The 25,777-nt window shown below is 44.3% G+C and overlaps 5 protein-coding genes across 6 annotated transcripts; 3 read left to right on the top strand and 2 right to left on the bottom strand.

Annotated features, from left to right (window-relative positions):
- The first annotated feature begins 1,063 nt into the window (after positions 1–1,063).
- On the top strand, positions 1,064–6,501 carry LOC117837786 (serine/threonine-protein kinase BSK5). Its single transcript, XM_034717548.2, has 10 exons — positions 1,064–1,434; positions 1,976–2,202; positions 2,305–2,440; positions 3,247–3,380; positions 3,459–3,564; positions 3,652–3,737; positions 4,011–4,199; positions 4,455–4,616; positions 5,227–5,340; positions 5,963–6,501. The coding sequence occupies exons 1-10, from the start codon at positions 1,368–1,370 to the stop codon at positions 6,215–6,217; spliced, it is 1,476 nt and encodes a 491-aa protein (XP_034573439.1). The 5' UTR covers positions 1,064–1,367; the 3' UTR covers positions 6,218–6,501.
- Positions 6,502–7,515: 1,014 nt separating this feature from the next.
- Positions 7,516–10,000, bottom strand: LOC117837789 (mitochondrial import inner membrane translocase subunit TIM10). Its single transcript, XM_034717552.2, has 6 exons — positions 9,855–10,000; positions 9,696–9,750; positions 9,549–9,601; positions 8,761–8,799; positions 8,382–8,451; positions 7,516–7,880 (listed from the first exon to the last, which is right to left on the bottom strand). Exons 2-6 carry the CDS (start codon positions 9,735–9,737, stop codon positions 7,833–7,835), a joined length of 252 nt encoding a protein of 83 aa, XP_034573443.1. The 5' UTR covers positions 9,738–9,750; positions 9,855–10,000; the 3' UTR covers positions 7,516–7,832.
- Positions 10,001–10,128: 128 nt separating this feature from the next.
- LOC117837788 (uncharacterized) lies at positions 10,129–13,313 on the top strand. Of its 2 annotated transcripts, none has more exons than XM_034717551.2 (6): positions 10,129–10,578; positions 11,131–11,309; positions 11,823–12,144; positions 12,245–12,347; positions 12,784–12,934; positions 13,053–13,313. In XM_034717551.2, the coding sequence occupies exons 1-4, from the start codon at positions 10,159–10,161 to the stop codon at positions 12,344–12,346; spliced, it is 1,023 nt and encodes a 340-aa protein (XP_034573442.1). In that variant the 5' UTR covers positions 10,129–10,158; the 3' UTR covers position 12,347; positions 12,784–12,934; positions 13,053–13,313. The 2 variants fall into 2 exon arrangements, with proteins under 2 accessions (XP_034573442.1, XP_034573441.1); XM_034717550.2 differs by having other exon boundaries at positions 10,130–10,578; positions 12,760–12,934.
- A 1,348-nt stretch (positions 13,314–14,661) lies between these two features.
- Positions 14,662–16,556, bottom strand: LOC117837787 (protein GRAVITROPIC IN THE LIGHT 1). The gene has a single exon (XM_034717549.2). It carries the CDS (start codon positions 16,343–16,345, stop codon positions 14,915–14,917), a length of 1,431 nt encoding a protein of 476 aa, XP_034573440.1. The 5' UTR covers positions 16,346–16,556; the 3' UTR covers positions 14,662–14,914.
- Positions 16,557–18,303: 1,747 nt separating this feature from the next.
- LOC117837784 (protein DEFECTIVE IN EXINE FORMATION 1) lies at positions 18,304–25,708 on the top strand. The gene is made up of 13 exons (XM_034717545.2): positions 18,304–18,587; positions 19,609–19,719; positions 20,404–20,486; positions 20,683–20,800; positions 20,876–21,054; positions 21,371–21,834; positions 21,921–21,991; positions 22,555–22,811; positions 23,457–23,638; positions 24,047–24,330; positions 24,434–24,551; positions 24,814–24,996; positions 25,078–25,708. Exons 1-13 carry the CDS (start codon positions 18,436–18,438, stop codon positions 25,390–25,392), a joined length of 2,517 nt encoding a protein of 838 aa, XP_034573436.1. The 5' UTR covers positions 18,304–18,435; the 3' UTR covers positions 25,393–25,708.
- Positions 25,709–25,777: the final 69 nt, after the last annotated feature.

The following is a 25,777-nucleotide window of genomic DNA, read 5'->3' as shown; positions in this document are numbered from 1 at the left end:
CAAGCCATTTGAATCTGATGAAATTTTAGCATCATGCTATTGGTATTACTGCATACCCAAATGTAGTAGTTTTAGCAAAAAAACACACGGCAGCGGACATGAAAGATGAAACTACGAAATTTCTTATCCTCTGAAGAAAAACCGTACCATGGTTCTCAAGATAGCACATGATCCTACTTTGAAATCCATAACAAAAGAATCAAATATTTATACTGCAATAAGACAATACACGGAAAATATTTTTTGCTACTCTTACAACACATCACATCTTCAAGCATGTAGATTATATAAGAAGTATTGCCACAATATTTCATTTTGGCAATAGTAGATCGTCTACAATGAAAATGAATTACATGCATGGCTAGATAGGTATGGTGATGAGCATTGAGCATGAGCTATCTGTATCCGGATCACCAACTTACAACAACGGTCATCGGTAAGGAAAATCTTTGTCATTATGGTCGTGTGCACCCTCTAGGCCAATATATATATGCCCCATGAATCTATAAGGAGCTCGATATGCATTCGACGGTTATGTGTTATCGGTGGTTTCACGTGGATAAACCAATATATCCTCTCCACCTAACATAACGACCGATTCACACGTGCGGAAACCATTTATCCTCTTCAGATATTGTAACGCTAGAATCTTAGGTAACGCAGAACTTCACGTGCGATTGCTTTTTCTTTCATGTACCGTGTAGCACAAATATCCACTCGTGCGCTCTTCTCGCACAAACAAATTGTTCTAATTTTGTGATATAGACGTAAATTCAATCCAATTGGAACTCAAAAGCGCAATATAGCACCCTTTAGCGTCTTATCCATCAAACACAAATGCGAAAGTACAATCCTACATTAACCCTTGCACCAATATAAATTTGGCAGAACATTTTGAACCAGATATCCAGAATAATTAATTCACACCAAAAGAATTTTGAACTTTGAAGGAGTAACCGGTGCTTTTTAGAAAGAGCATCAAAATCCTCCTGTTTTCCGGTGGAAAAGAGGAGAATTGGGGAGTATATAATTGGGGTCGAGGAGAAAGGCTGAGAGGAGCAAACAGGCTGCAGACAGCAGGGGTGCCAAAAGCAGCGGAAGGAAGAGCGGAAAAGCCCACCACCACCTTCCTCGGATCCACAACCCGGACGCCCCACCCGGGTCCTTTCTTCCTCCCTCCCAGTCCCAGACTCCCAGTCGGCCAGTCCCCTCCCAGTCTCTCCCCCTCCCCCTCTTCTCGCACCTCGCAAGTATTTTAGTCTTACTCTATTCGAGTCCTACCAGTAGCAGGCGAGCGGAGAGGGGGTGGTGGTGGTGGTGGAGCGGACGGAACCGCCGCTTGCTGCGAGATCTAGGCGAACGCGGCCATGGGTGCGCGCTGCTCCAAGCTCTCCGTCTGCTGGTGGCCTCCCCACTTCAAATCGCCGATGCTTGGTACGCACCTACCGCACATTGCCGCTCTCTGAACTGGATTCTCGATGCCTTTTTTTCCTCGTCTCTGGCTGCGTCTGCTTCTGTTGTTGGGGGCGGCACCGCCCGGCATTTGGGGCTGGCGCGTTTGTTTTTGCGGCGTTTTTTCTGGGGTTTTTGCTGTTCGTTTCCGCGTGCGTGATTTCGTGGTTTGGTTTGGTGAGGTGGTCCCGTCGATCTCGCTGGAATTCGTTGCGCCCGGCTCCGATCCATCCCGTTGATTTGTTTGGACGCGCAGGAGCGATCCGAATCTTATTTTGCTCTGGCCGCCTGTCGCTGATTTCGACACGTTTCTCTGCTTGGTTCGACGAATTCGTTTGCTCTCGCGAGATTCTGGTCTTAATCGCGTTTGGTTCTCTGCGTTTATTCGGATAATCTCGTGGTGGAGAGCAATGCGAAGCTAATCACGAGTGTTTCCTCTTGATTCTGAGCCTCCGAGGTGTGTTTGCTGTTTCTTCTCGCGTCCTTGGTCCTGATCCGACGCCGGTGTTGGTTCCCTGTGCAGAGAATGGCGCCGTCGACGATGACGGCAGCGGCGTGCCGGTGTTCGCCGAGTACAGCCTCGACGAGCTCCGGGCGGCCACCGACGGCTTCGCTCCGGACCGCATCGTATCGGAGCACGGAGAGAAGGCGCCCAACGTCGTCTACCGCGGCACGCTCTTCAGCTCCGGCCGCACCGTCGCCATCAAGCGCTTCGGCCGCTCCGCCTGGCCGGACTCCCGCCAGTTCCTGGTCCGTGTAGCTTGCTTCGTGTGATGGATCATTCTTGTGCGTCCGTCTTGCGTCCCTGCCTCTCTGGCGTCTGATTGAATGGCTGTGTTTCTGTGGGTGCAGGAGGAGGCGAGGGCTGTTGGGCAGCTGCGCAGTGGCCGGCTGGCCAACCTGATTGGTTGCTGCTGCGAGAGCGGCGAGCGACTGCTTGTCGCCGAGTTCATGCCGCATGAGACCTTGGCAAAGCATCTCTTCCACTGTATGTTTGGTTTCTCCTACTTGCTCTTCTATCACGTTAGCTGCAACTAGTACATTTGGGGGTTGCTAAAGTTGATTCTGATGTGGTGCTAGTTCGAACGTTGCATTAAGGTGATGATATTGGGACCCATATTTAAGGAGGTGTGTCTGTCACCTGTATCCACTGTGGAAGTGTTGCCTTCAATTGCAGAGGGTATTTGACGTGGTTTCTGCTGCATAATTCTTAGCTGTTTGTTTGTCTGGTGCTATTTGTGTACTTTAGACTATACTGGAAACCAACACACTGGTTTTTTGTCCTTGATTTGATCACCTGTATTTAAGGATGTGCGTTTGAATCCTGTAACCACCGTTTTTTAGGAGTGATGCCTTCAATTGCAGAGTGTTGGAGTAGTTTATGCTGCAGAATCCTCTATGTGTTTGTCTTGTCTGGTGCTATTTCTGAACTGTAGGCTAGATGGAAATCAACTATGTGGTTGTCTATAATTACTTTGGTCACCCGTATCAAGTGTGTGTTACATTGTTACGGTTGGTGTTTCGTTATTAAGCCCATCCTAGGGGATATTTATAGCTTAATTGCACCTAACCTACAAATGTTGGTTAGGACGAATGGTACTACTGGGAATTGTTTACATTGTATGACCTGTTAATCATGGATAACTCTTGCAGGAATATGATGGTTAAGAGCTTTAAGCATTTAGGAAATTCGATAACTGGGTGGATTTTGAATACGATATGATAGCTGCTCCATGTAAAAAGAGAATGGTAATTGCATTTTGCCCTCACGGTGGATTGGTGTATGTGTTGCAGGGGAGACAAACCCCCTGAGCTGGGCAATGAGGATGAGGGCTGCGCTTTATGTGGCACAGGCATTGGAATACTGCAGTAGCAAAGGGAGAGCACTCTACCATGACCTGCATGCATACAGGGTTGTTTTTGATGTGGTAAGCCTATCTTGTTTGGCATTTTCAGGCCTTTCATACAAAAGTATAATCCTTTTGTTTCTGTACTGTGAATTGTAGGATGGTAACCCAAGACTATCATGTTTTGGTCTGATGAAGAACAGCAGGGATGGAAAGAGCTACAGTACTAATTTGGCCTTCACACCTCCTGAGTACCTGAAGACAGGTAAGTGTGTCACACACTGCAATAGTGTTCCATGAAAGATTTTGGTAATGTGGCTTTTTATTTGTTTCTAAACTATCTGTTCTGCAGGCAGAGTTAGTCCAGAGAGTGTTGTTTACAGTTTTGGCACTGTCTTGCTTGATCTCCTGAGTGGAAAGCACATTCCACCAAGTCATGTAAGTTTTCCTGTGTGCCTTTTCATATTCTACAAATATAATACATTGGCTGCTGTAGTATAGGGTGCGACTGCATTTTATCCACATTTATTCTGCTGTTAACCGGAACTACTCTTTAATTGAGAAACTATATTCTGAATTTTTCACATTTTACACTGATCTCTGCTTGCCTTTATGTTAACTCATGTGTGTGGACATTTAGTTTAACTAGTGTTTTGCCATTGATTGATTTATCGAAGGAATGCGTTGACAATAGCTTTTCTTTTTTTGCAGGCCCTTGACCTTATAAGAGGAAAGAACTTCCTGGTGCTGATGGATTCTTGCTTGGAAGGTCATGTATCCAACTCTGATGGAACTGACTTGATGCGACTAGCATCACGCTGCTTGCAGTATGAAGCACGTGACCGGCCAAATCTGAAAGCAGTGGTGTCCGGTCTTGCAAGCCTACAGAAAGATGCTTCTGTAATGTTCTCTCTCATTGCAACTTTTCGTGCCCTAATTGTTATACTTGGGTTTCATAACAGATAACACTATTATTTTTTGTTTCAAATGCATATTCTAACTAGCACATGTGATTTTAGTTGGCAAGGACACACTTAGTGTATGTGTTGAGAACACAAAGGCTGGTCTTGTGTGCCACACATTTTAGCTCTTTCTTTTAGATGTTATATCTAGCATGTTTCCTTGGTTAATAATTCTAACTGAAGTTTAATGCAGACTCCTTCACACACTTTGCTGGGCATCCAACATGATAAAAAAAGCTCAGACCATGTCCCATTATCCGCTATTGGGAAAGCTTTTGCCAGAGCAGACCTGAACGACGTTCATGAGATATTGCAGGATGATGGATATAATGAGGACGACATGGCGAATGCTGAGGTAAAAGAACTATTTGCTAGCAAACCTTATTCCTAGAGCGCTTGTGACTGCAACACTATTGTACTCTAATTTTTCCAGCTAGTATCATTCCAATTATGCAAGATGAATGTAAGAGCATCCACTTAATATGGGGTGTATGATTGAAACTAGCAAGCCTAACTTTTATAACCAACCCATGTAATAGATATATAGTGGTCAGCTCATGTTCTATACCTTACTGTTCTTAGATGCATGAAAAAGTAATTGCATCCATAGGATCATAAGTGATCACATTCTGCATGCACAACTTTGAGGTTAGGTGCACATTTCAGTTAATCAGTCATGCTCAGTTTAAATGTTGTTGCCTTAGAATTATAAGAGAAGTTGTATCTTCTCAAGAGAGAGAACTTATCCACAAGCCAGTGTAAAGTACACTTTACAAGATTTTGATCACCAACTTACCATTCTGGCTAGTTAATGTGTGCCAAATGTCCATTTCTGGCATAGCCCAAGAGTGCCATTTTCTGAAATTGTTCCTGAAGTGTTGCTTTCATGCTTTGAATGGTATTTTGGGAAAGAGCAATTGATGCTATACATCTTACATATGTATCTCAAATGTTGGAACTTGCAGCTATCTCTCCAGTCATGGACCGGCGAATTATCTGAGAGCTTTGTTGTTAAGAGGCATGCAGACAATGCCTTTAAGTCCAAGGATTTTGCAACTGCAGTCGAGTGTTACTCAAGGGTACGCTATATTATGTGATGCACACATATAATTCTCCTATCTGTACTTTTTGTCCAATTTAAAATTGATATGTTTGCTACTTTATTAGTTTTAGTAAATTTTAGATTTGTTTTCTTCCAACTAGGCAGTAGTGCTCCCATTTTGTTTTCTACTGGGTTGCTATACAACAATCAGTATATTAGCATGCATTACAGGTATTGTAAGTCAGGTGGCTTTGTGATAATATTTATGTTTTGCCATTGTTGTGCTTATATCTAGGAAACAGTCTTCTTTCAGCATAATAATGAGATATGAATTGGGTCTAAGCCATTATTTTAAGTTGAATTTAACATGTAGGCCTTTTCTTGCTGTTACGAGTTTGAGCCCAAAATGTTTTTTTCCCACCAAGTTATTAGGTTGGGTAGTCTTTGTGTTGTTTTGTGAATTATGATGCTGTCTTATGGGTGCCTGATTTATTTCCAACTCCAATGATAATCTAAACTCCACACTCTTAACACTGGATGTACTGTGCTGTGCCTAAAATATGGTAGTAACACATAGTGTGTATTGCAGGACTCTTAAATTGGTACTTTTTTCTTTACTATCTTCAGGCAATTAATCTATGCTATTGGATGTTTGGCAGTTCCTCGACTCAGGTGCAGCGGTGGCTCCAACTATGCTGGCGCGACGATGCTTTGCATACGTGGTGGCTGGCAAGCTGCAGGAAGGCCTAGAGGATGCAAAGAGGGCTGAGGACATTGCACCTGGGTGGCCGATGGGACACTACCTGCAGGCATTGGTACTCCATAACCTGGGAAGGGAGGCTGAAAGCCATGAAGCTCTAAAGAAAGGCACCATGTTGGAAGCTGAAAGAAATAGTAGAGCTAGAACTGTATAGCCTCCCTGAATGTGTGATGCCCTCTCTGCTTGTACTTAGATCGCCTGCATCTTGGATGCCTCCCTCCAATGCTTTGCCACCAGTAGGGCTGTTTTTGGTATTCCCTAACTTGTATCGGTATTTCCAGTGGTTTTACTAGTCGAAAAAGTCCTAGGTTGGCTGTTATTACACCCCCGATATATTCATGAATACAGAAATGGGCAACTAGTATCGCGATAGCATTCTGTTGATGTGAGATTGTAAAGTGACAAAAATTTCATTTTATTTCAACAAATTCTTGTACATACGAACTTTTGAATTTTCTTCAGGCTTAAAAACTTGAGATATTTGATCGGCCAGGCCTAAGTGCTCGAGTATTTGTTTTGTGCTTGATAGTCAAAGTGTTTCCATAGCCATGGACGAAGATGGTTAAGAATGGCAGAGCAGAATATCAAGCATCTCTTAACCATTACAGCCACATCATCAAGCAACTGGTTGCATTATGTGTGTGTGAAGCATTATGGGTCAGTTTGGTAGAGCTCTAACTCTGGCTTCTCCTGTAGCTCCAGGTGAAGCTCTAACAAACAGTTTGGTCAAAAACGGAGCATTATGGGCCAGTTTGGTAGAGCTTCAGATCTGGCTTCTCCTGCAGCTCCAGTTGAAGCCCTAACAAACAGTTTGGTCAAAAACGGCTCCACCCTTGGAGCACTAGGGGAGTCGGAGTTGTTTTATATGGAGAAGCCGAAACTAAAAAAAATAGCTCCTCCAGCTCAGTCTTATTTCAAGAGGAGTTGGAGCCCTACCAAACTGGCCTATATAGGCGACGAAGCTATAATCTAAGTTTTGTGTGTGGGCTGTGTGGACTGTGATGCTGTTTCTGCTGTGTGTGTTTGTACACATGCTTTTGTCCGTACGTTGTGCACTTCCGCTGTGCGTGTAAAAACTGAAAATGAGTTTCCCATCCTGGAAAGCCCATTATTTTTGTTACCTGAAGATATTTCTAAGGTAGTTGGGCGTGCTTGTGAAAATATAAGGCTGGGATGCAGGCGCTTTTTCAAAACAAGTGATTAGATGGTGCATTCACCGTTCCATCATTCCCCAAACCAAATTAGATTAACAAAAGAAAGTCCTCCCTCCGTGTACATACATGGCGTCTAAAAACGAGCTTGTCCGAGCGGAAAGTGCAGCCTGAAACCTTTTTTTTGCGAGGGACTGAATTTTAATTTGAACTGCGATATCTTCGAATGTATGTCTAATATGAATGGTACATAAACATTACCCTGACTACCTCAGACTGCTACGAGGCAAGCAAGCAAAAGTTGCGTCCAGAAGCCACGACAGTGGCAACGCATCAATACAGCAGTTTAACTATGAAACAGGTACAGCTTTAGCAACAGAATTATTCTCCCGAGCTGTATCAAATTATTACAGGCATGTTCCCTGTTCATGATTCATAGACAAGGCACATCCCTGGAAAGTGCAAGACATCGGGATTTCCTTTGAGCGGTCCACGAATCAGCCAGTCACTGGTGCTGCATTGGTGTACTTAATAGCAGGTCGAGGCATTCTAAAACCAACCAAAATGGAGAAACAGAGCGACAGATTACGCTACAAAATGCAACTAATGCTTCTCAGGTCATATCTGAGGCCGGTTCCCGAGCATCTGACCAACCAAGTTTGTCACCTGAAAATAATGGACGAAATACAGGGATTAAAATGCTGAGACATTAACTATTCGCAATCGATAGAAACAAACTAGCAGCTAACACCAATCAAACAAGAAAATTATAGCCAGCATATCAACATGGAACAATGTGGATTGACAGCTATGGTGCTATGATGGGATCTTAACCAGTAACCAAATCATAAGCAGGTACATATAAAATCAAGTCACGTATTTCTTAAAAAGATTTAGAGTGAAGGTTGTGGCATCAAAATTATAACACAATAAAAAGACTATGGATGGAGATCACAAACTTTGTTTGCAATAAGCAGGTGCACATAAATACATCATTTTGTTCCAACCCGAAGTCCTAAAGTAGGGAAGACACCATGAAGGGCACTTTTCACAAATTTAATGAGTGCAGTCATGCTATGATATACTCCAAGTCTAGCTACAAACACTTTAAGTAATTGAGCAAGCATAAAAACAATCCGCAAAGAGAAACAGTATCAGCAAACTTGCCTGCCAGTACTTCGAAACACATCGATCGATGCAACTGTTCTCACCCATATTGAGCTCAGCTTCTTTATACCTGAAATAAAACAAACCCACAGAAAAAAAAAGTTAAATCTAACAGATGATAGATCTGTCATGATTATCATTAACAAGGTGGCATGAGAAGTTCCATGCTTAGCGCTTTGCAATACACTAACTTGTCCATCTAGTGAAGCTACATGATTACCTGTACGTAACAACACAGAATAAGATAAATACAAAATTTCAGATGTGATAACAAGCTACATGATTATGTTGCAAATGAAATAAGGATGTGATAACAAGACTATGAATAGTGATTTGAAAGTTTTGAGTTATGCAAAGCAGAAGCTGATTATATCCGCACCTTTTCTCAACACACTTGTCGAAACAGGTCTGTGTAAGCCTGCATAAAGGAAAATGACACAATCAGAACAAGTATAAATCAAACAGAAATCCATATAGGAGCAGAGATGTTAAGTGTTAAACTGTTAAGTACCATAAACATGGAAGAAATTTCAGACAACCCAAAAAACTTTATGACTACATTAACATTTCTGATAAGAGCGTCATTGGAAGAACAAGCATAATCGTATGAGGAAGATATCATTATGTAGGAAAAACCACCATATTCAGCTTTTCTTGGTAAGCATATTGAAGTCCTTCAGTTACAGTTAGTTCGGAATGACCAAATGAGGAAACAAAAGACAGATCATGGAGTTATTAATAACGATAAGCATATCTATGCTGAGTGCTAACACCATCCTAGAGACCTAGACATGCAATCTCTTTTCTCTTTACTAGGAGGCAATATTTCTTAAAAAAAGAGAATAAATAGTTAAATATAGCATCTCACCGTTCCAATGCATATTCATTAAGACAATTAGGATCAGCAGCCAAAGAAAGGCTGAGCGCATGTATAGACACATCATACGAAAAGACTAGCTTGCAAAATTTAAGACAGGGTTATAGTGACCGGCCTTATAGATTTCTGTCAGACTGCACTATCGAGATCAATTTGTAATGCAAGGAGCCTGTTATAACTCAAGCGCTAACAACTAGCTCCGGTCTAATTCTTGTTCTTTTTGAAGGAAATGGTCTAATTCTTGAGAAATTAATGATCCCAGGCAAGAAAAAAAAAAGCATATTACTCACCTATTGAAAAGATCAACCCTGTACTCCATCTCCTTCTCCGCCATCCCAAACATCTGTCCAGTGAAAGGCGCCCAGCACCCATCTCAGCAAGAGCAACAAATCCGCAAACCAAGAGCCGAGAAAGGGAAGAAAGGCGCGTGAACATACCTGCTCCTTCTCCAAGTTGGTTGGCCCGCCTTTCGCAGCCATTGCGGCACCTCGCCTGCAAAGAACAGAGGGCACGAAGAAGCACAGAGCTCAAACTCTGAAGGAAAACAAATCATCATAAGTAGTAGTAGAGAAGCAAGAAGGGAAGCGGATGCTTACGGGGAAGAAGAACAAAGGCCTGGGTTCAAGCGGCGTCGTCGAGATCCGATGTAGCGACCGCCGACCAGCAGCCGCGCCTCCGCCCTCCCTCGCCGAACTCTAGGGTTTTGTCCCTTTGTTCGGAGGGGCCGGCGGAAGGAGACGGTGAGGAGAAATGCCGCGACTTACGTGGGCCGCATATGAATGGGCCTCAAGGCCCGACAGATGCTCACCGACTTCCTGGGCCCAGCTGTGAGCCCGCTACGTTTTTAATCGTTTCAAGCTGCTCGGCGTGCTGCTTCCCCCGACGAAGAGGCCGTTCGGCATGAGCTTGGCTTATCCGCTCTTCCGCCTCCCGTGCCGCTGCTCCCTCGCGGCGGCGGCACTCGCGTCATCGTCTCCGCTTCCCGTGTCGGTGAGCTTATCGGCTTCGGCTTCCGCTGATGGAGGCGGCGGGGGTGGGGGCGAGCTGACGGCGCGGGAGAAGCGGCTGCAGAGGAGGGAGCGACGTGAGCTGCGGGCGATGGACTGGAAGGAGGAGGTGCAGGAACGGCTCATCCACGAGCCGGCGCGGCGGCGGAAGAAGCCGCCGAAGCGATCATGGAGGGAGGAGCTCAACCTCGACCTCCTCGCCGAGCTGGGGCCTCAGTGGTGGCTCGTGCGCGTCTCCATGGCGCCCGGCACCGACTACGTCGACCTCCTCACCAAGGCCATCTCACGGCGCTACCCCGAAGTCCCATTCAAGGTACTCGCTCTCCCTTATTCGTTAGTTTTGTTAGTTTGATTGCGTTGGTGTTCCCGCTAATTAAGGACGTCTCTCACGAGCATTTTGCCGAACACTTGGAGTGATTTTAGGCTGTCACATCATGTTTGTACCAATTATGTTAGGATTTAGGAGCAGCAACACAGTGTAGTAGTCGTGCGGCTGTCAGAATTTCATGTATAACATGTGAAGCTTGTAGTACTAGGTCCAAAGTGATTTGAGGATAATAAGCGTTATAAATTCTTTTAACTGTGACTCTTTTAGTTAACATAATCACTATGAAAATCCATATTAACTTTACTGTGTGGCTAATGTTACTGTAAACGCTTGATTGGGTGTAATTTTGAGTGAGGGGACTTGATATGAAGCCAATCATGCTGACCATGATGTTCTCCGATTAACCACTCCTTATAGGAAATGACTTAGTGCAAAGTCCATCCGAATGACTTCACATGCATACAATATTCTTATTTTAGCATAGGTTTTTCCTTGAACCTTAGTTTAGCATAGTGTTGCTCACAAAGTTATTCGCAGTTTTATAATCCATCCATCCAAGTCAAGAGGAGATTGAAAAGTGGCGCAATCAGTGTCAAATCAAAGCCTTTACATCCTGGGTTGGTCTTTTTGCATTGCGCCTTAAACAAGGAGCTACATGACTTCATCAGAGACACTGAAGGTTGTTACGGCTTTATTGGAGCTACAGTTGGTTCTATGTGAGTACTTTCCTGGGTTATTTCCATTAATTGACCTCTGTTTCTTTTTGTTTACACATTGTTAATTTGCATAGCTGTGGTTCTTGGGTTCTTGTTTTTTAGGTGGCTACCTTCATATTCTTCCCTGAAAGTATTCAGTTGTTGATTATACACAAGAGTACTTGACCTTAGATAGCATCTCAGCTTGTAAATTTGTTGAGGAAGACTTGAATCCATAGTGGTTGTTATGGATATTCTAACAATGTCCAAATGAATATTTGCCAGCCTTAATTGCACAAACATCCTTCAACCTAGTTAGTGACCAACATGCACCGCTATGTGTTTCCTGAAAACAAAAAACAAAAAACTTCTATAATGATTGGGATATTCCTTTACATGGAAAATGATGATCACAACATCTATATACTGCTACAATGATCATATCTCCTCGTAATCTGTTCTATGATCAGTTATTCTGATTTGCACTTTTTGTGCCTGCCTTGGTACTAATACAGTAATATTCTTACTATGAAGCAAGAGGCAGATTAAAAAGCCAAAACCTATTCCAATTGAAGAAGTTGAATCAATTATTAGAGAAGAAAAGGAGGAACAAGCGAAAGTTGACAGAGAATTTGAAGAAATGGAGAACATGGGAAATGTTGAGTCATTCAGTAAACCCGTTGAAGAATCTGAACTTATGTTAATGAATAAGATCAAGAAGCAGTTTAAGAAATCACCCTCAAAAGGTGGCACCAGCCAACGAACTTTTTCACCTGGTGCTACTGTTCATGTTCTCTCTGGGCCTTTTGAAGACTTCACTGGTTCTATCCTGGAAGTGAATCGCAAAAACAAGAAGGTTGGGATGATTAGATATTAATCTTATTATAAACTTGTATTATTATTTTCCAATGCCTTCTGGTATTGTTTGGTTATCTAAGAATTGTTACCTCTCACAGGCCACTGTCCAGTTGACACTTTTTGGGAAAGAGAGCTTTGTGGATCTAGATTTTGATCAAATTGAGGCGGTTGAAGTGGACAGCAATGATAGCAAACTATGAGGTCTGAAAACGCTTCTAAATCCTCATTTTTTACTTCGATAAACATGCTATGATTGTAGAGGTTATCAGAAAAGGACATCTTGCTTTGGAAGTTACATGAATAGGATGACAAAAGAAATGGTAGATCTGGAGCATGCTTTCTTATCTGTTTGCCAAAGATTGTACTATGATAGAACATACATTCATTGCTATTGCACTGTTATGATTTGTGCTCCAGCATTTTAAGTAAACATCTACTTATCACCGTATAAATCTTTTTTTCCGAGTCCATACACGTAATTTTTGGCATTGTTTGACAAAATTTTCAGGATTCCATCATATATCAAATAGCTTCTCTTTACGATATTACTTTAGCTCCTCAATACTTTAGTGCAGGACAGCAGTTTCTCACTTTGTGTTTAATGTCTGAGCAGGCAACTTGTGTTTCTGTATGACAGTACCAATAGCTTTTATCAACCCTCCATGTCTCCAGCTGGAGCCTGGGTGAATGAAGCGGAACTTTAGTGGGTGGACAGTGGAGTGTTGAAGATCGAGCGAATTACCAGCAAGACTAACAGTTAGCACATGAGATGCCGTCAAAATTAACCAGTAAGTTTCGAGTTCAGTAGTATGCCTTCTATAACCTTATTCCATTGAAATTAACCTTTGATCTCTCTCTCTCTCTCTCTCTCTCTCTCTCTCTCTCTCTCTCTCTCTCTCTTGCCAGGAGTTACTGAAATGCAAGTTCTTAAATAATGAGGATGCAGGATTTGAGAAATCATTGACTTCCACTAGGTTGCTCACATTTTGCCTAAATGTAGAAAGCAATATTTCAATTTTGTCAGTTGCGCAGGTTATTTATTTCATTTTTATCACTATGATTCATTTATAAATAATTGAAATCGAAATAGAACTCTGAATATTTTTTTAAATAAGTCTCTGAATGTTTTTCAGTAAATCCTGAAATGTAGAATGCTTTTTCAGTAAATCACTGTGCATGTAGCAATCTGGGCGTTGCTGGCTTGCTTCGGTTTCTTAACTATTGCAGACAGAGATGGCTTTGTAGAAAGATACCGACTCAATTGTTTAGGCCAAAAGCTTACGATTACGAACAAGACAAGCTTCCGCCTTTTCGCTTTATCTTTCCCGTCAGTTTCCATAGATCTGTTCTGGAAACGAAATCCTTGGTAGGAAAAGAAAGGCATAAAAAATGTATTTTTTTGCACCCCAACTGCTCTATCATGTCCACCATCATGCATTCATTGACATAATCTTCAGACAAATTAATCAAAGACGATAATGAGTTCCCACGGCCAATCTTTCGCTGCTCCCTGTCCAGCAAAACGGGAACTGTAGCAAGCCCTTTGCCTTTTATGACGAGAGGTGCCCCTTGATGTCACTGCAACAGAATGGTTCATTAACTTCCTACCTGCAAAGTCAAATCTCCATTGCTGAGCACGATCGTAGCCATTTGGCATAGGCGCTTTGTTCCTAAACTTTGCCTCGAAGCTCAAATTCATCTTTCAACTTTCAAACAGACCAATCTAGTCCCTCGACTTTCTTTTTTTTTTCAAATTCGTCCTCGTACTAATATGGTTCTATACGGTGGCATGAAACTGATATGAAATGTCTTTTTTGCCCTCAGCTCCTTTTTTTTCCTTCACAATTTTCTTTTTGCGTGATTAAGTTGCTTGCCTCATAGTAAAACTGCGGAGTTGTGGTCTTCGATCATATGGCTAGGGATGCACGCATGAATAACTTGCCATGGATCACACATCCGCACCGCTACGAATGCTACTTGATGAGAATTAATTAACTCAGTCAGAACCGGATGATGCCAGCGCCTGCATGCTAATCAAGTCAAACTCAACAGCCATGGAATGCCACCACGGCCAACGCGGTGACGACCCAGCGAAGGACGATCTTGATGGCTGCCGGGCTGCCAGCACTTGCCGGTGCGGAGATGCCGTAGGCGATTGTGAACCGCGGTTAGCCGTAGATGAACACGTTGCCGCCCCCGACTGCCCCGGACCCAGCCGAACCAGTCACCGCTGCATGACACCGTGGCCTGCCGCGCCAATGCCTGCAGACACTGAAGGCAGTCCGCTCATCGGGGTTCCTGGTGCAGTAAGGAAATTGAGAAGGGAACGAAGTACGAAGGGAAAAAAGGACTTTTTGCATTAGTTTCTTCACGCTATATTCATCTTGAGTTTGATTGACCGATGTAAAAGTTGAGGGACGAACTCAACCCTCGGATAAAGTTGAGGACCAAAACGGCCATTTTGCCTAGCCATTTCTACCGACCACTAATGTGAATCAGGAAACGGTACTGGTGATTACCGAACGATGACGACACATTCAATTCCAACAAGTCCTCCTACACATGGGTGATTATACTTCAGAGAGAAAAAGGCAATCCAGATTTAAGCAGCAGCAGTGAAAGTCTACGGAGCTACTAGTACAGTACTAACACTACCACTGTTCTTCACCAATGAGCTGCAGCTACTCCAGCTCCAGCATGGCACCCACCAACGACCGATCGGAGGTGATCGATCCGTGCCCCGCGGCGCTGCGCCGTGCGTCGGCCTGTCACGGTCGGCCACCACGCGGCACGAGGTAGACCCGGGCGCGCACGACGGCGCCGTTCCCCAGCCGGAACCCGGGCGCCACCGCGAACCCGACGACCATCCCCGCGCAGGCGCGCGGGGGCGCGCCGCCGGCCACGCTCTCCATGTACTCCGGGTGGAACTCGGCCCCGCGGCCGGCCTCGAAGTGGCTGGGCGGCGGCTCCAGGGCGAACGCCAGCAGGTGCAGCATCCACACGGCCTTGGCGGCGCGTAGGAACTCCCCGTAGAACGGCGTCCGCGGGTGCGTCCCGCCGTTCACCACCCTCCGGTGCTCGCCGTCGCCCAGGATGGCCTCCTCCACGCGCGGCGGGAGCAGGGACGCGAACTTGGTGGCGGCGTAGCGGCCGAAGGCGCAGGTCGGGAGCACGCCCAGGAGCTCCGCGGGCTCCATCCCGCGCATGTCGCGGAACTGCGCGTACCGCTCCCGCCGGAACGCGGCGGGGTCGAGCAGCGACGAGAGGGAGCCGTCGAGGTAAAAGGATTCGTGCTCGAAGCCGCCGAGGAGGGAGCGGGTAACGTGCGCCTCCAGCGCGTGCTTGGCCAGCTGCGGGGAGGGGACGGGGATCTTGGTGAGGGACCGGGTGGCCGCCGCGACGTCCACCCCCGCCGCGCGCATCAGGTGGAGGAGGTGCCCCGCGAACGCCCGCGTCGCCGCGCGGGCCTGCTCGGCGCATGTGGTGAAGAGCTCCGCCGTCGGCGCGCCGCCGGGGCCGTTCTGCTTGGACGGGTGGTGGCGCCCGTTGCGGCGGCTGGCGGCGGCGGCGAGCTTCTCCTTGAGGCCGTCCACCTCGGCCTGCTTGGACTGGAGCTGGCGCTGGAGGTCGTCCAGCGCGGCCTCGTACGGCGCGACGGCCTCGCGGAGCGGCGGCGCCGAGGGGTTGGGACGCGGGATGTGGCCCGCGGCGGCGGAGCGGCGGAAGCGGTCGCGGAGGCGCGCGAGGTGGCGGAGCTCCGCGACGACGGCGGCGTCGGCGGCGCGCATCTTGTCGGGGTCCCAGGGGCAGTGCGCGCCCTGGAGCGCGGCGTACGCGCGCCGCACCCCGGAGACCGCGTCGAACACCTCCGCCATCAGCGCCTCCGCGTCGCGGGCGCGCTCGGCTCCCTTGGCCGCCGCCACCTTCCGCTCCTCCTGCTGCCCCTCCTCCCAGATCTTGAGCTTCTCTTCCTCCTCCTCCTCCTCCCCCTCCACCTCCGCCTCCGCCGCGGAGGGGGACCGCCGGCACTTGTCGCTGCTGGAGACGGCATCGGCGAAATCGGCGAACGGGTCGTCGTCCTCGTCCAGATCGCTGTCGACGGAGTCGCGGATGGTGTAGTTGCAGGGGAGGCGGTTGGAGAGGCAGGAGGAGGCGACGCGGTGGATGAGGTCGCCGACGGTGACCGGCTTGCTCGCCATTTCGCGTCCCTCCTCTCCTTGCTTGCTTTGAGTGTGATCAGTGTGGGGGGAGCGGAGAAGATGCCGAGCACTGTGCGCCAAGCATGGGAGTGTGGGTGGGTCGTGGATTTAAAGAGGCCAGCCCGACAGGGAAGCCAACAAATTCAGGAGGCAGATGCCCTGTGGGACGCAGCGCTGGGTAGATGAAGACAAAGGCAATGAGCTGGGAGCTTTTGCTTGTTCGACCCTCAGCTGCATGCACCATTAATTTCCTCCCATTAAAATAAAAGGTACCATGATGAGATGCCAGATTTGAGATTTCAATCGCAGTTTAACAGAGAGGTTAAGGGCCTCTTCGCTTTTGCTTATAAACCGATTGAAAAGTTGAAACGGCTGATTTGTTGTGAGAGGAAAATACTGTTTGGTGGCTGATAAGCCGACTGAATAAGCTGAAGTGAACAGACCGTAAGTTGTTTTAGTTATTGTGTTTCCTTGCTACACTCATGCAGGCCTCGATCTTGTTTACAGTGTCCTTTTCCTCATTTCCCTGTTTTTGCCTTGTGATGAATGCGTGTGATGTTCATCTTCTTCAAGTATCGCCGAAGTCAACTCAGGTTTCCCATAGCATGAGCACTTGAGCAGTGACATGTAACATGCATTGTACTAGTTCTGACGTCTAGATTGTTTATATTCTCGAAAAAAAACTTCTAGATTGTTTATTTGTTCAGCATTATGCTGGCCCAGATCATACGATTAGCCATGTGCTCTTCCGTCGAGATGTTCCTAGCTCGGTCCCTTAGCAGATTGCGACCGTGCAAACACTTGCATAGTGATCGCCAATCATCAGGCGCCTGTGCTCCGCACGCTAACTCTTTTTTTTTAATTGAGGCACGCTAACTCTTGAGTTTGGGCTTTCTTAAGCATTTAGCAGTCATCTATGGGTTAATGATATATGACATTGCAAATTTCCTATTTAGGAAAACTGCCATTACATTTCGTATATTTGGAAAAATACCATTACAATTCGTTCTTTGCTTTGAGACGTGCCATTTTGCACGTATTTGGTGTTCTTGACTCACCTACATTCACCATATAGCTTCTTTCCTAGCCATGGGCACACCGACGCCTCTTGTCCAAGTCACCTTCTCTCTGCCTCATGCTCCTCTGCCAACGCTATCGGGGACAGCCTTGAGCGCGGCACTTGCGCTGGACGGATGGGGGACAGTTTGAGCATCGTAGTGGCGGACGAGTAAGCGCGGGGATGGAGATGAGGGACAAAGGTGATGCACGAGGATGGGCTAGAGCTTGGTAAGTCAAACTTGCATGAAGCTGGGCAGATTCAGTGCCAAGGTGGTTGCAGCCTCCATTGGAGGAAGAATGTGGATGGGGGAGAAAGGAAAAAGGAAGGGGATGACGTGTAGGTCCCACGAGGGTAGAGATGTAACATGGGTATTTTTGTCTATATAAAAGTAGTAGAGCGTGCACGTGAATCCAAGTGCATCAAGTGAGTACTACGACGGCAAAATAGTGCATCTCAAATAAAGAACGATATATTTCACATTTCTCCATACTCAAATATTTACAGTAGCATAATATATCGAATTAACCCACGATCGTCGCGCTCGTAAGTCGTAACAAGTTCTTCTCGCCGCTCCCAAAATCCAAATCATCTTATCGTTGCGAAATTCATGAGTCGAACCACGTCACATCTCGCCAAATTCTGTCATCTGAGAGGAGTTCGGAACCGTCGGATCCCCGCTGGTCTCCGTCACAACAACGATCTTTGGGACTTGTGAGATGTCCATCGCGGGCTCGCGGCAGATCCAATACGCCGGTCCCGTCCATAGAATTCATCGCCTGGGCCTACCTGTCAGGGACCGTATCTGGCCAATGAGTCATTGACCGGTAACTTTGCAGGGAACCCCTCGTTGCCTTTGACATTTCCGACCCCGCACCCCGCTCGCTTCGAGTTGGTTCGTGCTCGCTCGCCCGCTCCGACCACTCCACCCCTCGCAGTCGCACGCCGCGCGAGATCCCCTTCCCCGCGCCCACCTCCCAGCACTCCGGCGCGGCCGCGTGAGCCCTAAGGAGGGCTGGGGGTTTATCCGCAGATGCGGCCCCTCCTCGCTGTCGCCGCCGCCTGCGCCCTCCTCGTTGCCGCCGGCGCGGGCGTCGCCGGCGCCGCGGCGGAGGAGGCGAAGAACTCCACCAACAAGTTCCGGCAGCGCGAGGCCAGCGATGACATGCTCGGCTACCCGCACCTGTGAGCACGGCGCGCTTTCCCTCCCCTCCTCCCACCCTCTATCCCTCCGCGGTTTACGAGCCTCTCTAGATTTGGAATTGCTGCTGGATCCTTGGGAGCGTGGGCGATCGGATTTCATGATTCGTTGTTTCATGTGGCTTGTCGTGGGCCGTTACGGTTGATGGAATTAACAAACTTGCGGTTGCCGTGCTAGTGTGATACCGATACCAATTCAGGTGTTGAAGATGCCTACTTTGCCTAGTGATCACCTGCTTGTATTCTAGTATTGCAGTCTTAGTTTTTCATTTGATCTGTATAAAAGTTAAAAGGTTTGAATACTCTATTCGAAAATGGAAACAAGCAACTGTTGTCTGATTTGAGCGTTCTGTTCAGTTTTGAGTAGCTTGAAATTGCTACTAGCTCTACTCATATTCCAAAATAGATAGCAACTACTGTAGTCCTCCAATTCCATCCATAATCTACAAAATAATTAGAATGAAGAGCTGACAAGGTGAAACTTCTTTTGTGCACTTAAGGTCCACACGATGACCACAACCTAGCCAAAGCTGATCTTATAAAGCTATTTGAAGTAAATGTGGATAAACCTGCATATCACTTGAGGTTTGGGGATTGATCAGAAATTTACGACTGAACCTGTGAGAATGTAGCTTTCTAACTGTAAGCATCTATTCTTGTTGTTCCCTGTTCAGATCATCTCAGCGATTTTACTATTAGTGTTGACCAGAGTTTTAATTGCATTTAATTGAAACTTGCTGCACTGCACATAGAAATCTGAGCTAAAGCCAAACAAGGAGCAAACTATGTACTTATTTAATGCAAGGCTTAGAGCTTGGGTTGTTACTTTAACAAGTACATTGTTTATTACAAGATTTTTTACAATAGTCGTAAGGATTTTTGACATGTCTAAGTACTATGTAAATTGAAAGCCACACCTTAAAATCAGTTAATTAATAATGGCCATCGCTGATCTCTATGAATTGCTTTATGCACTCAAGAAGTTTATCTATATATATTCTTATAGAGATGAAGATGCTTTATTGAAGAGCAAATGTCCGAAACATGTGGAGCTGAGATGGCAGACTGAAGTTAGTTCCAGCATTTATGCAACTCCCTTGATCGCTGATATCAACAGGTAAAATATACTCCCTCCGTCCCAAAAAGAATGATGCTTTGTCATTCAAAATTTGTCCCAAAAAGAATGATGTTCTAGGATTTAAATCTTATGCATGGTGCGTTGATCTTGTGCATGCATAATTAAATGGAAACATATTTTATCCATTTTCTATATGCAAACTGAACTAACTAAGGGTACATGCGTCTTTTTCATTCACCCCTAATCTGTCTGAAAAATCCTAGAAAGTCATTCTTTTTGGGACAGAGGGAGTATTTGTCAATTAATTTGGTGTCTGTCTTTAGCATCACACCTACTCTGGAGATCTGTGTCAGATATCTCTCTCTGTACTCTGCTGTTGCTGCAAAAATCACCTTAATCATTTTATATCTTTTATTTCTTCGCTCATGTGTGGATGAAATTATTGTGCCATTCACTGAAACAACGTCAACTTCACACTATTAGTGTTATATGCAAAATTAAATAATTACAGCATTGCCATGACCAGATTATATTGTTTCTTTATTTGATTTTTTTGTTCCCCAAACCACCAGACAAGTTAATTCCATATGCAGTTTTCACAAAAAAAATATTTTTAAATTGTCAAACATATATTTCCCATTCTCCAGTTAATGTTTTAGTGCATTTTCCTTTACAAGATTTCATTGTAGACACACTCTCAATGAACCTTTTTCTGTTGTGCAGTGATGGAAAATTGGAAGTAGTGGTGCCATCATTTGTTCATTACCTAGAAGTTCTTGAAGGCACTGATGGTGACAAAATGCCAGGTATTGGTCCATTGCCATTTTATATCCTTAGCTCATATTCTGAAAAGAAGTTCCATCTGTACCTAGTTATTTTCTGTGATGTCCTAAGATCCTTCTAGCTCTTGAAGTTTTAAGCAATTTTCTCTTGATAACACGGTAAAAGAAATCGGTTTGGTGCATTATTCTTGTTAATATATATTTGCTGTATGCTTTGCAGGATGGCCTGCATTTCATCAGTCAAATGCTCATTCAAGTCCTCTTCTTTATGACATTGACAAGGATGGTGTACGGGAAATAGCTTTGGCAACTTACAATGGTGTGGTAAATTTCTTTAGGTAAGGAGCTTTTATGAAGGACAATGTTATGTATTCCTGTTAAAATGTGGCGATATTTATTTGTTTGTTATGTAGAGTATCAGGTTATATGATGATGGACAAGCTTGAGGTACCTCGTAGGAAAGTACATAAAGATTGGTATGTTGGGCTAAATCCAGATCCAGTTGACCGCTCCAATCCAGATGTTCATGACAGTTCAATTGCCAAAGAGGCTGCTTCTAAGGAATCTCCTCCAATAGATCAAAATAAGTCAGGTATCCAAGAATCTGATATGGGAACACGCTCTTTTATCTTACTTTATTGAGAGAAATGTCTTCTTTTGCTTCTTTTTGCATCTTATGATAAAACTTAACTTCTAGTCATGTAGCTCCATTGATTTCAGTCAGCAGAACTGTGTGATGTCATCAACTAAAAATTAAAACGTGCTTTAAGGAGAAAAAGAGTTACATGCATGCTCTATCAGTAACCAAACTATACTGACTGATGTGGATAATGCATCTAAGCATTTTGTTGACGCAGAATATGTAAGAAGCATCCATTTTGATGTTATTTATTTATTTATCATTGTAGGAAGTATGCAGGGAGGTGAGGCCCTGAAAATTGCATCTGAGCAACACTCAGTTGAAACAAAACCTAATTCTACCCAAGCCCAAGAGAATGCAGAGTTGTTGAACGATGTAAACAACACTCATTCTGGGAACATCTCTAGTGTGACTACTGCAGCAGAGAGTACATCACATGCTCAGAGACGCCTTCTTCAAACAGATGATAAAAGTGATGACAAAACAGGAAGCTCAAAAACTCATGAAAGTGATTCTGGGGCAGACACTGTTGAAAATAATGAATCTCTAGAGGAAGATGCTGATGCATCATTTGACTTATTTCGTGATCCAGAAGATCTACCTGATGAGTACAATTATGATTATGATGACTATGTTGATGAATCCATGTGGGGTGATGAGGACTGGAAAGAGCTAGAACATGAGAAAGCGGAAAATTATGTGAGCATAGATGCCCACATCTTGTCCACCCCAGTATGTGAAGCACTATTTCCTTTTGCTTGTGTTTTTCTATTCATCTCATAAATAGATTTGAGTTATTATCCACATTCTTTCTGCAGGTAATTGCAGATATCGACAAAGATGGTGTACAAGAAATGGTGATTGCTGTATCATACTTCTTTGATCCTGAGTAAGGCTTCTTTCTTTGCTACAAACACATCCTGTGCAAGTTACTCATGACTTCTTTGTTATGACTTAAACTGTTACATAAATTTGGTGTAGTTACATAATAGGGTTTCTAACTTAAACTGTTTGTTTGTCGATGTGAATTTGAATTTGAGTAACCCTGAACATGAAAAAGAAACACATGCGTTTTTATATCCTGTGGTAAATGTACAATATGTGTCCCAAGAATAAAATCACAAAACTTTGTTTCTCCATTATCATGTGTTGGTCCGATTCAGAACAAACCTTTCTTTCCCTGAATCATGCTTTATCACCAGATTTCATATTTTCCTTTTACTAAACTGGCATGCACAGATTTTAGTGAATAAAAATGTACCAAAGTAGGTGTTGTGTTAGACTGTTAGTTTTGCAGTGTTATATTTGGTGCCAATGTTAGGTGTTTGTTAATCTTGCTTTTGTGATTGGAAACTGTTTTCTTAACAGAACTTGCTATCACAAACGAACACTTTGTGAACTTTTTGTTTGTGTGACTTTGTTACACAATTAACTTGTTGACTTTGTTGGCAGATATTATGACAACCCAGAACATGCAAAAGAACTCGAAGGAATTGACGTTGAAAAATATGTTGCAAGCAGTATAGTTGTCTTTAACCTTGACACGCGGCAAGTTAAATGGACTGCAGAACTTGATTTGAGCACAAAATCTGTAAATTTCCGTGCACTTGTATATTCCTCTCCATCTGTGGTTGATTTGGATGGTGATGGATATTTGGACATCCTTGTTGGAACTGGATATGGCTTGTTTTATGTTATCGATCACCGCGGTAAGTTTTTATCTCGTAATATTAATGATTGAATCCAAAAGCTGCTGTTCTGAGTTGTTTTCTTATACTTTGTGCATATCAAATTCCCAGATCATAGCCTTCTCAACTAGAATAGTGCTATTTATTGATGTAGTTACAAAAGGGGGCTAATGATGTACTCTGGTGAAGGGTAGGGTGCACCCGCCCATTGGTTTGTGTTCCTGGCTGAGCCACCACTTCGGAAGAAAAATACGATTTGTTCCCTGGATTGGAAAAAGAGATGGGACAAAGCGATTTATTCTCTAGTAAAACAGAAGAAAACTGAACAAAATTAGCGGCCCAGGTTGAATCAAGCTTTTGCTGGTCTACGAGAAAAATTGCATTGGTTGAAATAAAAGGGAAAAGTAATTATCAGTTTATATTGGTCTGTACTGAGTTGTGGGTGGTGTTGTACTTGTACATTATTTGGTAATTCTTAATGAAATGACACGCAACTCTCATGTTCGATCAGGAGGGGAGGGGAGGGGGCAAGATCAGTTTTGTAACATGCTATTTTTCTGTGGAAACATTGGACTGAAATCCTCACCAGAATACAATGAATTCCCATCCTTTATACCTGTTGCCCTCTGTGTGTTGCTAAGCTATTTATATGATTTTGTCAATTAGGTAAAGTTAGGAACAAATTCCCCCTTGAGATGGCTGAGATCCATGCGCCAGTCATTGCTGCGGACATCAATGATGATGGCAAAATCGAGATGGTTACTACTGACTCCCATGGAAATGTAGCTGCATGGACTGCAGATGGAGAAGAAATCTGGGAAGTGCATCTAAAGAGTTCAATTCCACAGGCAAGTTTCACTCATTTCGTTTGTAAGATGTTGATGGATTGTTGCTTTGTAGTATTCCTTGTGTCTAAAATGTATAGCAAGGCACCACTTGTCTTGTGACTATCTGCACACTGCAATTGCTGCATGTGCTGAAGATGCATTCTTAGTTTAACTCAGGGCAATACTACATCCAGGATCTTGCTTAGATTGTTTAACTTAGATATTCTACTATTTGGGATTAAACTTAACCTATCACTAGGTTTTGACTAATTGACTGAGAACATTGTAACTGGGTTTCAGTCCAAAAGAAGATATGCCATATGCTTTCACCGAGCATTTCCTTTGCTTTGTTTATCTTTTGTTCCTTGGCTACAATTTTTAAAATGTAATCTTATTATTATTATAATTATTATTATCATATGATGACAGCGACCTACCGTTGGTGATGTCAATGGAGATGGCCACACTGATGTTGTGGTTCCAACTGTGTCGGGAAACATCTATGTTCTTAGTGGAAAGGATGGCTCAAAAATTCAACCTTTCCCATATAGAGCACATGGAAGAATCATGAGTCCTGTTCTACTGCTCGACATGAGCAAACATGGAGAAAATACAAAGGGGTTAACTCTTGCTACGACGTCATTTGATGGTTATTTATATTTGATTGAGGGCTCAAGTGGCTGTGCGGATGTTGTTGACATTGGAGAAACCTCGTATGTCATTTCTTCTTTGCTTGGCAAGGCATATGATATCATTGTTGAGGATTGGGTTCCGCACTTCAATAAAATGAGCTGATTGTTGCACTTTAACTTGCAGGTACACTATGGTTTTGGCTGACAATGTGGATGGCGGAGATGATCTTGATCTTATTGTTACCACTATGAATGGCAACGTCTTCTGCTTTTCCACTCCCTCACCACACCATCCTCTCAAGGTAGACAATCTGTTTTTGTAGGCCTTCATTTTACTTCACATTGTTTATCTCATCTCGGATAGAGCATTGATCTTTCGGTTAACCCTTTGCAACTTATGCTTGAATCTTGTTTGATACGTCAGAATCACGTATCTCCTTTACGATTTTTTATTCATTCCATCTTTGGATGTCTAAACCTTAAACACTTGGTCAGCATGATAGAGAGCAAACTTCTTATTCTATTTTTTTTCTCGATCAAACTTCTCATTCTAATTGATGGTAGGAATGGAGATCATCAAACCAAGGAAGGAACAATGCTGCATATCGGTACAACCGTGAAGGTATTTATGTTAAGCATGGCTCCAGGACCTTCCGTGATGAAGAGGGCAAGAATTTCTGGTTAGAGTTTGAGATTGTTGACAAGTACAGGGTGCCATATGGGAATCAAGCTCCTTATAACGTGACGGTATATTATCTGCCCAAAGCCTCACCGAGTAAGCTAAAATACGGTGGCTAACTTTACTTGTGTTTTGCATTTCAATTTCAGGTAACTTTACTTGTTCCCGGGAACTATCAGGGAGATAGGCGCATCGTGGTGAGCAGCATGTATCATCAACCAGGGAAGCAACGGATGATGCTTCCCACCGTTCCTGTTAGAACTACTGGAACTGTGCTTGTGGAGATGGTCGATAAAAATGGGCTGTATTTCTCTGACGAGTTCTCACTCACCTTCCACATGCATTACTATAAGCTGCTGAAATGGCTTGTGCTACTGCCAATGCTTGGGATGTTTGGTGTTCTCGTCATCTTACGGCCCCAAGAAGGTGCACCATTGCCATCATTTTCACGGAATATTGACTAGTGACTATGCCAGGGCCCCATTGAAGCAGATGAAGCTGCTAGGAGTATCCCCAACATTCGCATGGTGGGGGACTTGTTGCCTTGTTTTACACTGTAATATACTGGGGAGTTTAATCTGCACAGGAAACCTGCAATTTATTGCTCCCCAACAGTTAACTAGTTCAAGGATTGTAGTCTTACAATAGATCCATTCAGTTTTGCAGAAGAATTTTGTACACACTTGAGCCGCTTTCTAACTGGTGAGTCGTGACGCATCAGTTTGGCTCATCCGAAGCCTGAGCATATTGTCACAGTACTGAGATACATATCTTGTGCTAGATTGCCTGCTGAGTGTTGCTCTTGGTCCTGGAAGTGTCATTCTTGATTTCTTGTTGCCTTGCCCCTGC

Source organism: Setaria viridis, chromosome 9 (assembly GCF_005286985.2).
Source record: "Setaria viridis chromosome 9, Setaria_viridis_v4.0, whole genome shotgun sequence".
NCBI lineage: Eukaryota > Viridiplantae > Streptophyta > Magnoliopsida > Poales > Poaceae > Setaria > Setaria viridis.
The sequence above is the reverse complement of the archived record's forward strand: the minus strand, read 5'-3'. Positions and strand labels throughout refer to the sequence as shown.